This window comes from Propithecus coquereli, unplaced genomic scaffold, assembly GCF_000956105.1.
Source record: "Propithecus coquereli isolate 6110/MARCELLA unplaced genomic scaffold, Pcoq_1.0 Scaffold166, whole genome shotgun sequence".
Taxonomy (NCBI): domain Eukaryota; kingdom Metazoa; phylum Chordata; class Mammalia; order Primates; family Indriidae; genus Propithecus; species Propithecus coquereli.
Window position 1 is genome coordinate 2,994,381 of NW_012141191.1, and position 12,050 is coordinate 3,006,430.

Genomic DNA, 12,050 nt, shown 5'->3' on the forward strand with positions numbered 1-12,050 from the left:
ATTTCAAACATACAAAAGTAGAGAGAACAGTATAATAAACCTTCACATACCTATTACCCAGCTTCAACAATTCTCAACTCATAACCAATACTGTCCCATCTATACTCCCTCTCTACATGGCCCCTTTTCTGGATTATTTTGAAGCCATCCCAGACAGTTTATCGTTTCCTTCATAACTATTCTAACAATGTATCTCTAAAAGAAAAAGACTTAAATCCATAACCATAAACTACTATCAAACCTAAAAATATCGATAAATTCTAATAATATCAAATATTGAGTAAGTATTCAAATCTCCCTGTTTTCTTCTAAATTTTTTTTTTTTACAGTTGCTTCGTTCAAATCGGTATCAAAATAAATCTACACATCGTATTTGGTTACTATGTTTCTTAAGTCCCTTTTAACTTAGAGATTCCTCCTTCCATTTTTCCTTGAAATTTATTTTAGAAACTGCACTGTCCAATACAATAGGCACTAGTCACATGTGGACATAAAGCACTTAACATGTAGCTAGTGACTGAGAAACTGAATTTGGAATTTGAATTTAAATTAAAAATTGATCCTTGCTCCAGCTATTGGAAAATACTTGTAACAACTTGGGTATGTGAACCTACCTTTTCAACTATCAGTTTTATAAAATCAAAATACAGACAAGTATTTCTGATGAAAATTTACCATCTGACTTCAGATGTGTCTTAAGTGTAAAATAAGGTATTTTGAAGACTTAGTATGAAAAGGAGATATAAAATAGCTCAGTAATTTTTCAATATTGATTACAAGTTGAAATAGTATTTTGGACTTACTGAGTTAAATGTATTATTAAAATTAATTTGACCTATTTCTTTTTACTTTTTAAAATTTGGTCACTATAAAGTTTGTAATTACATATATAGCTTGTATTATATTTCTGTTGGACAGTACTGAAGTAATTATTTGTCCTACAGAGTTTCTTACATTTGTTCTAGATTTTGCTGACTGCATTCCTGGGTGTCATTTAGTATATTTCTTACTCTCCTGCATTTACTGTAAACTGGTAGTTTCGAAGCAGCAGTTCTCAACTGGGGCATTTTGCTCCCCAGGGTACATCTAGTAATGTCTGGAGAAATTTTTGGTTGTAACAACTGGGGTATACACATGTGTGTGCACGCCCATGCTATTGGCATCTAACAGGTAAAGGCCAAGGATGCTGCTAAACATTCTACAACGCACGGGACAGCCTCCCACTAAAAAAATTATCTAGTTCAAAATGTCAATAATGCTGTGGTTGAGATATCATGTTCTTAACACTTACTCAGATTGAAATTTGATTTTTTCACTAGATTATGCCACAGGTGGTGGTGTGTCTTTCCCTCAGGATACACATAAATATCTGGCTGCCTTTTTGTGATGTAACAGCTAATGTGCTACAATGATTCATTAGCAGCTGCAAAGTGGTGATATTCTCAAGGATATAATTCCTTCTTTATTAAGCTAAATTACTTCTGTAAAGAGAAACTTTCCCTCATCATTTATTTGTTTATCTTAAGTAACAATTCACATAGGAAAGGCAGGATAAATGTGAAATTCTCTTTATAGATACCATTTTCCAAAATAATGAGCTGGTACCCTAACATTCTCCAAAGTGGCCAATATTATTTTATTTTATTATTATAAATTTTTAGATTTAGATATTTTTGATGTGTTTCCATCTATTATCGCTTCACCTATGGCCAGGAGGAGATTCTTCATGTAGGCTCCTGAGTCTTGTTAATAACCAAGTCACCTCTCATAATTTCTTTGCTCTCTGGTATGACAAGATGATCGCGGCTAAACTTACATACACATTTCTTTCCTTGGACCTGAAATCAGCCATTTCTCCAATGGGCCATTTTAGCGTAAAATAGTATTGAGGCCATAATCTAGGTAGACAAAGCTAGGAAATATTTTCTTCTTTGAAGAAAATATATTACGAGTTCATTCTGATATTTACAATTCAAATAAAAACTTCAAGGTTTTTATTATCTTGTTTTATATTTGAATCTCTTTTCTCTTATGATGAAAATATTAATGCCATTAACGTAATTACTTATTTGCTTTACCCTGTATTTTCAAAATAACATTACAAATATTATTTACATTGTGATTGCTGAAAATAGTAAGAGTTTTGTTTGCAATACGTTTTGGCCTTAAAATCAAATTACTGTTTTAAAGTCATTTCAATAAGTTTTCTCTGTGAGACCATACTGTTAACTCAAAACAGTCAGATGCGTTTTTTTCATTTTGCTTTTGCTAAGTTTGTCTTTTAAAAAAAGTTAACACATTGATTGCCATGTAAGTTGTATTTAACTCAGGCTAGTTCTGAGCCTCGTAAAGCAAAACCCTGCAGCTGGTTCTTGAAAATCTTATTTGTTGATGTTCTTATTTTATAATTAATATTGACAATTTAATTCTAAAAACGTGGATTGCGCTGCATATAACTCATGTACAGAAAACAATAAAAATAGCAAATTAGAAAGGATTGTTTTGTTTTAATAAAACACCGTGGCCCCAGGAAAAAACTTTTTTTTTCTAGTGTGGCAATGAGTTTACTTTGTTTTGTTGGCAGATGGCTCCAAAGTAGGAAAAAAATAAGATCTGTTTAGATGAGCGTAGCTTTCAACCTTGTCTTCTCCCACTCCCATAAACAGATTTAAACTTAAATTTAAAAAACAGATTCTAGTTTATCATTGTAATTTTTAAATAAGCAGATAGTCATCACTTCCCCCGATACTTTCTTGTAAAATGGTAACACAGTATACACACTTTTCTCCCCTTCCTTTTTCCACCTAACAATGTATATTAGGTATCAATCCATAGCAGGACATGGAAATATTCAAGCTTTCTTTTATATTTCCATTTGCCTGGTCTACCTTTGCCCATCTATTTATTTAACAGCTTTCATGAGGTATAATTTATATACCGTAAGATTTACTCATTTTAAGTGTGCATTTCCATGCTTGTTAGTAAATGTGCAGAGCTGTGTAATCATTACCACAGTCCAATTTTACATTTCTATCACCCCTAAAATCCCTTGTACCTATCACCCTTTTAAACTTTTCTGAATCTTTTTTTTAGATGTATCTCTCAAATTCTGCAAGTGTTAGAACTTACTTCCACAAATTCTTTAATAGATGAATTATATCCATTTACATTTGGTAATATGATTCTTAGCCTTAGTTCTGTCATTATTCTATGTCATATTTATTTATATGTCTCATATTTATAAATAAAATACCTAGTTTTTAGCTATGGGATCTGTTTTATTGCACCATCCACCTCTTGTTTTTATACATCTCTTTGGTACTTAGGAAGGCTTCTATTTTTATTCTAAAGGTTATCTTTATGCAAATACTATATATAATATCCTCATGTCCTTAATAACTTTTTTGGGGGATACTGTCTATTAGCTCCTCACTATAAATAATATTAAAATTCTCCCACATTTTTCTGCTCTAAGGCCTCCAATCTGAAGTGATATCCTTTTATTTCCTGGTAATACCTATAGGAGAATCAGTAAATATATCCTACATTACTTATATTGTTTCCCCTCTTCCATTTTCAGAGAACTGTGTTTTAGCTACACTGGCAGACTTATAACCACATAGTATATATTTTACTATCTCCTTTAACTATCATATAGCTCTAATTCTCCTCAGTAAGAAGTTTTGTTCTGTGAAGGAGTTTCACTTAGTCTGAGAGTTCAGGGCTAGATCACCCCAACACTAGCTGACCTTTCTGGAGTCTATAAGGTTGTTCCCAGTTTCAGCTGCTCTCAAATTGATCTGCTGCGCTTTCTCTGCACCTACTAGGGCCTCCTCCCTTCAGAGATGAGTATCTGTTGGCAACCTGATTTTTGGGTTCTCTGAGCCTTGCCTGGCTACCCTTGATACCATGCTACTCTTGATGCTGCTGCTGATTTATCTCACCCATTTATACTCTGGAGTTCACACGTGTTGTATGATAAAGAATTTGACTGGTCTTTGTTGCCAATTCCTCTAAAGCCCTTGGCATTGAATGATAGGAGGGTCTTTGTTAGTCATGAGCCCCTTGGATCACCCATGAGTTTATGCTAAGGATACGACTCAGGATGGGGGTAGAAAATGCTAGAAAGACCAACTGTATGATTAGAGGGTTGGGTCTTTGAGCCATACGGTAACAGCCCAACTTCCCAAACTCCAGGGAGGGGAGTTGGAGATTGAGCTCAACCGCATGAAGAATGATTCAATCAATCATAGTTAAGTAATGAAACCTCAATAAGAACACTGAGTACTGAAGCTTGGTGGAAATTCCTGATTGGTGAACATACGGATGTGTCAGGAGGATGATGCACCCTGATTCCACAGGAAAAGAGTACAAAAACTCCGTGATCAAGATCCCTACCCACCAAGACCTTGTCCTATGTGTCTCTTCATTTGGTTAGTCCTGCTTTGTAACCTTTAAAGTAATACTATCATCATAAATATAGTGCTTTCCTGAATTCTAAGTCAGCCCAGCAAATTATTAAACCTGAGAAGGTCATGGGAACCCCTGAATTTCTAGTCAGAAGTGCAGGTGGTCTGGGGACTATTGAACTTGTAGTTGGTGTCCAAAGGAAGGGCAGTCTTGCTGGAAACTGTGCCCTTACGTTGTACAGTTTGGCACTAACTATAGACGGTTAGCATCAGAATAGTACTGCAGTACATAAATAAGGATACCTTGAAACTTAGTTTTGTTGTATATGTTCTCCGTGGGTTTACTGTTACATTATCCTAGCTGCTCTTCTATTTTTGGGATAGGATTCTGGAGATTCAAATGCTATGCCACTACTACCTTGTTGCCAGTTCTCCTTTGGATTTTAAGTTAATGTGGTATATCACATTTCCTCTCCTCCATCTACTATTTCCATATTTATCATTTGACAGTCATATATTAACAAAAGATTAAATTGTTGAAGTTATGCAGCCACTCTTAAGTGTTTAAAGTACTGCTTGCTCATTAGCAAGATGCATTAAATTTGTAAATTAAATAGTATACAACAACAAACTACATATTGCAAATGATGATACATAATATATATTTTCAAACTGGTCTGAGGCTGGAACCCCAAAATAAAAAATAAAGGCAAAAGTCTTACCTCTGTGACACGTAGTTGTGAAGATGCAGCTATGTAATCTGATTCTAATTTGTTCTTCTCAGAGATTACCGTAGTATTTTGAAGAATTAAATCTACTTTTTGTATATGCAAAGAAGTACAAATCTAGGAACAAAAATCCCTAATAGTTTAGTTATTATGTTACTTATGTTTTAGAACTAAGAAAAATATTTATTTTTTAAAATAAAATTATAAACCATGAAAAAATAATTTTTCTATTGTGATTGACACCTCATATAGTTCTTACAATAAAATTTTTTAAAAGGTGTTTTCCTGTGTATTTACTAGAGTCATCTGGGATAAAATAATTTAGCATAATGAACACTTAAATTTTAACCTATTTATTACCCACAAAGAAAATGTCAAGCAATTGAACAAGCTGAAACTGATAAAAATCTCTTCCTTATATAACTGAAGTGTGAAAAACCTTAACCGAAAACCTTTCCTCCAATAAAGCCCTCTGAAGATTTTATTATCTTGTCTTGTTTACCTGCTATTTTAAAAAATGACTAAAATTAAGAAAATGCTTTACCTTTATTAGGCTTGTTAATTCGGTAACAAGTTTTGCTTTTTGAATATTTATTTCTTTGATTTTGGTACTCGCTTTTCGTTCTTCCTCTTCAAGGTTGCAAGTATCCTGTTCCATCAGCTTTAAACTGTATGACACACATAATGATGTTAAACTCAATGAGCCAAAATCCTTTGGTCTCCTACAGTTTTCTGGGATATACTTAGCGATGCTTTACAGATAAACTACTAGCTCCTAGCTTAAAAAATCAATTAGTGCAATTTGTCAGGATCAAAGGTATTTGTTGAGATATATCATATGCCCAGCATAGTCTAGGTTAATGCTAGTGCTAATGATATAGAATTTGGAGTCAGGAAGATGGCTTTGAACTTCATCTTTGCCACTCACTAATAAGCAGTATAACTAGACAAGTTACTCGTTTGAGCTTTTCAGTTTCCTCATCTGTCAAATGAAGATAATAATATTTCCCCCATACGGCTGTGGTGAAGATTAAAAAAAGTAATACATGTAACACACTTACTATGGCACCTGGCCCACAACTGATCGATTAATATGTTATTATTGTTGTTATTAATATTGCTTATAAAAAACAGTCCCTTCCTTTAAGGAACTTAAGTGAGTAGAGTTGATTAATAGGTAAAAAACAGAATGAAAAGACAACACAACAATCCTAAAAGTTAACACCATGCTGTTTCAAAGATGGCAAAACTAGGGCTCAGAGAAGTTCAATAAGTTACCTAAGATCACAGACACTAACTGGTAAGATGCGTGTGATGTCAAAGTCCATTTTCTTTCCACTATACCACATTGCCTCCAGGGAGAACAACAAAGTATGGAAGCAAAAATACACAAGAATGAACAAGTTCATCAGATGTAGAGAGTGGCCTGAATGGTTCAAGGAGGAGTGTGTTGGGGTAGGGAGGGAGGTTAAGTTGGAATGCGTAGAGTGAAACAAGATTTTATATAATCATAAAAGCTAGTCTAAAGGAGAGTAGTGTTTAATTAAATTTCGCGTAGTAATGGCAGGAAGCCACAACGAATACTCTCGAATGGGGTAGGAACATGCAAAGAAGATAAGTTTTGCAAGTCTTCTGGACGAACTGAATGGAGAGAGGACGAGTCAGGGAGAAACCACTGATCAAGTCACCACTGCAGTAGTCCAAAGTGAATAAAGGCAGGTATGAGATAGTGAAATGGTAATGAGTATGAAAAGTCATTTCACTGCAAAAATCAATATTACTTTAAGAAGAGAAGGTTTAGTTTTAGACAATAGGTCCAACACAGCAGCTGCACAGTAAAGCTTAAGTGTTTTGTAGATGATAGAAGACAGCAATGAAGTAAAGGGCTCTAGTTGAAAAAAAGGTTTAAAGTTGGGAAAAATTCTAGGAAACCAGATTAAACAGATCTTGCTTTAAGCCACCAAGGTACATTACTGATTTTTAAAATAAAAGTTGACAGGCAATTGTTTGCGTTAAAAAAGATTAACAAAAATGAACAAATTTTTCTAATGCATTTCAAATATGACTCCATTTATGAATGTGTTTAGAAATACATACTATATAGGTTGAGGTAAACTTGTATCTTCCTCAAGGCAACGATCTATTATTTATTACTAAAGATTGATCATGTTACTAATCTCTGTATCTTTACTCTACGGGTAAGGGTTAAAAGAGCAATAATAACACAAAGGTCTGGGCTGTGTCACTGGTAGGATATGGAAAAAACCCTGCAACTGGAAACCATGTTCCTTTCCCATAGACTTTACATCCTAAAGTTTTTATCCTATCTTATATATTCTACTAAATACCTAAATTCAAAACAAAGTTATAATCAGTTCTGAGAATGGTTGCCTGGGTACTAATAGGAAGCTAGTTTTCCTTTCAGAAAGGACTTTTGATAATATTCACATTTTGTATAAAATTCTGTGGAATATGTGACCATTAAGGCCAGGCAGACATAATCCTAACTGTAAGAAGGGAGACTGCAACTGAGTGAGATAAACCCTCAGGCGCTCAATCTATTCTGTGAAAAGCAGCATAACCTCTTACCTCCCTATTATTATCTCTCAGAACCGGTGAGAAAACAGCCTAGTTTGATAACTCTCTTCCTATACCTTTTCCTCCCCTCTTCTGCCATTCTGAACTCAATGGACATATTATTCTGGATATTCATCTAGAGTAGTGGTTCTTTCTTCCCCGCACCCCCACTTTTTTTTCGAGAGACAGGGACTTGCTCTGTCACTTAGGCTGGAGTGCAGTAGCATGATCATAATTCCCTGTAACCTCAAACTCCTGGGCTCAAGTGATTCTCCTGCCTCAGCTTCCTGAGTAGCTGGGATTATAGGCACATGCCACCAAAAACTGGCTAGTTTTTTACTATTTTATTTTTTGTAGACATGGAGTCTCACTATGTTGCTCAGGTTGGTGTCAAACTCCTGGCCCCAAGCAATCCTCCTGCCTTGGCCTCTCAAAGTGCTGGTATAACAGGCCTGAGCTACCACACCTGGACTTTGGGTAGTTCCTGAAATATGGTCTGCAGACCCCTGGGGATCCCCGAAACCATTTCAGGGGGTCTATGAGATAAAAACTATTTTCATGCTAATAATAATATATCATTTACCTTTCTCACCATATGGACATTTGCACTGGTGGTATAAAAGCAATGGTGAGTAAAAAATCCTAATGCTTTAGAATGAATCAAGGTAGTAGCACCAAAGTGTACTAGTCATTAGATTCTTCACTGCTATGCACTTAAATTTTTAAAAATGCCAAATTCACTTAAGAATGTCCCTGAAGCAGTAAAAATTATAAATTATATCTCAATATCCTGAGTATATACCTTTTTAATATTTTATGTGATGAAACAGGAAGTACACAGTATAGTCATCGTTTGGTATCCATGGGAGATTGGTTCCAGGACCCCCAGGGATACCAAAATCCATGGATGCTCAAGTCCCTTATATAAAATGGTGCAGTATTTGCATATAACCTATGCACATCCTCCTGTGTACTTTCAATCACTTCTGGATTATTTATAATACCTAATACGGGGCCAGGCACAGTGGCTCATGCCTGTAATCCTAGCACTCTGGGAGGCCGAGGTGGGAGGATTGCTTGAGGTCAGGAGTTCGAGACCAGCCTGAGCAAAAGCGAGACCCTGTCTCTACTAAAAAAATAGAAAGAAATTAGCTGGACAACTAAAAATATATAGAAAAAATTAGCCAGGCATGGTGGCGCATACCTGTAGTCCCAGCTACTTGGGAGACTGAGGCAGAAGGATTGCTTAAGCCCAGAAGTTTGAGGTTGCTGTGAGCTAGGCTGACGCCACGGCACTCTATGTCCGGGCAATAGAGCGACACTCTGTCTCCAAAAAGAATCTGATACAATGTAAATGCTATGTAAATAGTCGTTATACAGTATTCTTTAAGGAATAATTATAAGAAAAAAAATCTGTACATGTACAGATGTAACCATCCATTTTTTCTCCTGAATATTTTCATATTATGTAATAAAATGTGTCAACATCTGAAAGATCTATGTAACTTGGTGAACCAATATTTTCCAAATGACCAATGCATGATGTAACAAAATCATGAGTAAAAGAGCTATCTAAAGTACAACAGATTTTAATGTAATAGGGCACACAAGTTCACTGACAGGATTTCAGATTCCACATTCCAAGTGAACTTTTTACGCATTGGCAAGTTTTGATATAGTATTAAAGAAGAATATCCACAATTATCTGACATGTCTATTTAAATACTCTTCTCTTTTCCAACTACTTATCTTTTTTGTTTGAGACAGAGTCTTGTTCTGTCGCTCTGGCTAGAATACAGTGGCATAATCATAGCTTACTGTAACCTCAAACTTCCGGGCTCAAGCAATCCTCCTGCCTCGGCCTCCTGAGTGGCTGGGACTACAGGCACATACCACCATATCCAGCTAATTTTTCTATTTTTTGTAGAGACGGGGTCTCACTCTTGCTCAGGTTGGTCTCAAACTCCTGAGTTGAAGCTATCCTCCCACCATGGCCACCAACTACATACCGATATGAAGCCAGACTGTCTTCATGTTCAACCAAAACATCTCACAAGAGACTGAATACAGAAGTAGATAGAAAAAATCTACTAACTTCAACTAAAGAAATTTGCAAAAATGTAAAACAATGACACTCTTTACATTAAATTTGTTTGCAAACTAGTTATTTTTAATAAATTTTTAAGAGATGGGGTCCTACTATGTTGTCCAGGCTGGAGTGCAGAGACTATTCACAGGCACAATCATAGCCTACTACAGCCTTGAACTTCTTGCCTCCAGTGATCCTCCTGCTTTGGCCTCCCCAGTAGCTGGGACTGCAGGCACAGACCACCACACATGGCTATTTTTAGTACATTTTTATGTTAACATAAGATGGGTTTGTTACTTTTTAAATGAATTGATAAATATTTTAAACATTCTCAGTTTTAATTTCTGGTATGGTAAATATTAATAGATATAATGCATATTAACAAAACTTCTTCGGGATCTTCATTAATTTTTAAGCATGTAAAGGGCTCCAGAGGCCGGAATTGCTGATCAGGGAACAGAAAAACTCACACAACACTTAGGATTCATCTCCCTTTGCCCTGTGGACTAAAATTCTGTTTTGGGTAGTAAGAGTGAAGTTTTAGAGAAAAATTACTACAAAGCATGCTTGTGGGAACTGTGTTGTCACTACAGGGTATAATTAATAATCTCCCACACAGCACTTTATGCTTCTCAGCCCCAAACCCCGCAAACAGACTAAAGGATACCTTCCTAGTTTGGAACTAATTTTTTGTTCCAGTTGTCTTTTCTTGGTTTTTCTTTCAAGAAGCTCCTTCTTCTTTTGTCTAAGTTCATTGTCTTTGTATTCTAGATGTCTGCTTGTCTCACGTAAGGCAATCAACCCTGATTCCACTGCTTGCAATTTTCTGTTAATTTCCTATGAAATAGTCAAAAATTGTTAACAGATTTTAAAAACAGTTCTAGTTAAAGTATTAGAAATCCAGTTAATGATCTTATGTAATATTCAAATCTAATTAACTAACCTTTAGCTGTTCTTCTAAGTGTCTTCTTTGCTCTAGATCCACAGTGACTGTGAGAAACTGGGCTACTTTTAGAGATGTGTTACTAGAAATAACTTTATTTGAATAAAAAGACGTTTTCACCACATACTTTTCTTCTGCTGTATAAATTTGTTTTAATCGGGTTTCTTGTATTACCTATGATGTAAAACAAGGGTTAGCACACATCTAATAATAATTACAAGTTTTAAAGGACTAAAGAATTAAAAATACAGACCAAGTGAAACTTGAAAGATCAAAATATACTAGATACATTTTCATTTTTTTCATGTATCCAACAACATCTCAAAAAAGGTGGCTGATACATTTCAGGTCAATATTTTGCAAAACACCACCAAGGAAGAGAGAATTAGGAGAAAACTAAAACAACTAGCAAAGTCAGTTATACTTCACTATACAACCTCTCCCAAGTAAGTATACTTTTGGAGCTTCATTATCTAAAGTAGAGATATCAAGAACCAGGTATCCCAAAAATCGAACTACGTTATCTCAGGTAAGTCAGTCACTTTCCCCTCCCTTCAGTTATACTGTTTAAAGATGAATAATCGTATATTTAGTTCCCGTATATTTGGGAGAATACTCAAGGGAATCATTGTTCACAGATTTCAAAATATTGTTTTATATTTTTGTTTTTTGAGATCTGTTCTCTCAAAACATAGGTTTCATAAACTAAAATACATTCTAAATACCATATTATTATTATTAGATATACTTTCTGTATATTTACAAAGAATAGGCTGCTACAATGCAGTTTTTCCCCAATCTTTAAAGGTTCATAACCACTACTTTGTGGCTTATTTCCCCCCAGAAATTTATAGTTTAAGTGAAAAGATAGGACATGTTTAAACATATTTAGTCAACAAAGTATAAACAGGCACCCTAAATCCTGAATAATTTGGAATAAAGGGATAGACTGGATGAGGTTAGTCTATCCAACTAGACTGTCTAACTCATAAAAATGAGTTTTAAACTGGATTTGAACCGATAGAGTGAGCGAGGGAAGGACACTTCCAGCAAAAAGGACATCTCAAGCTAAGGTCAGCAGACAATTTAACTAAAGGGGAGAGTCTTAGAAATTAATGAGAGAACAATTTCATGAATAGGGTATAAACACTGTTAGGGAACCTAAAATTTTAAGACTTGATACTAAAGCAAAACACACTATGAAGAATATATTTTTATTCTAAAAAAGAAATATAGCCATTATTGCCATTATCCAGACATGAAAGAAAGATTGAGGATGTAAAGGCAGTAAATTTCCTCAACAA

General features: G+C 35.0%; 1 protein-coding gene across 1 annotated transcript in view; it reads right to left on the reverse strand.

The window, feature by feature from the left end:
* The window catches only part of SMC5 (structural maintenance of chromosomes 5), a 100,633-nt gene that overhangs the window by 31,169 nt on the left and 57,414 nt on the right, over positions 1-12,050 (reverse strand). The window contains exons 14-17 of the mRNA XM_012641630.1: positions 10,747-10,920; positions 10,471-10,640; positions 5,682-5,805; positions 5,132-5,254 (exon numbers count right to left, since the gene is read on the reverse strand). Coding sequence (XP_012497084.1) covers positions 5,132-5,254; positions 5,682-5,805; positions 10,471-10,640; positions 10,747-10,920 — 591 coding nt within the window. The remainder of the gene's footprint in view (positions 1-5,131; positions 5,255-5,681; positions 5,806-10,470; positions 10,641-10,746; positions 10,921-12,050) is intronic.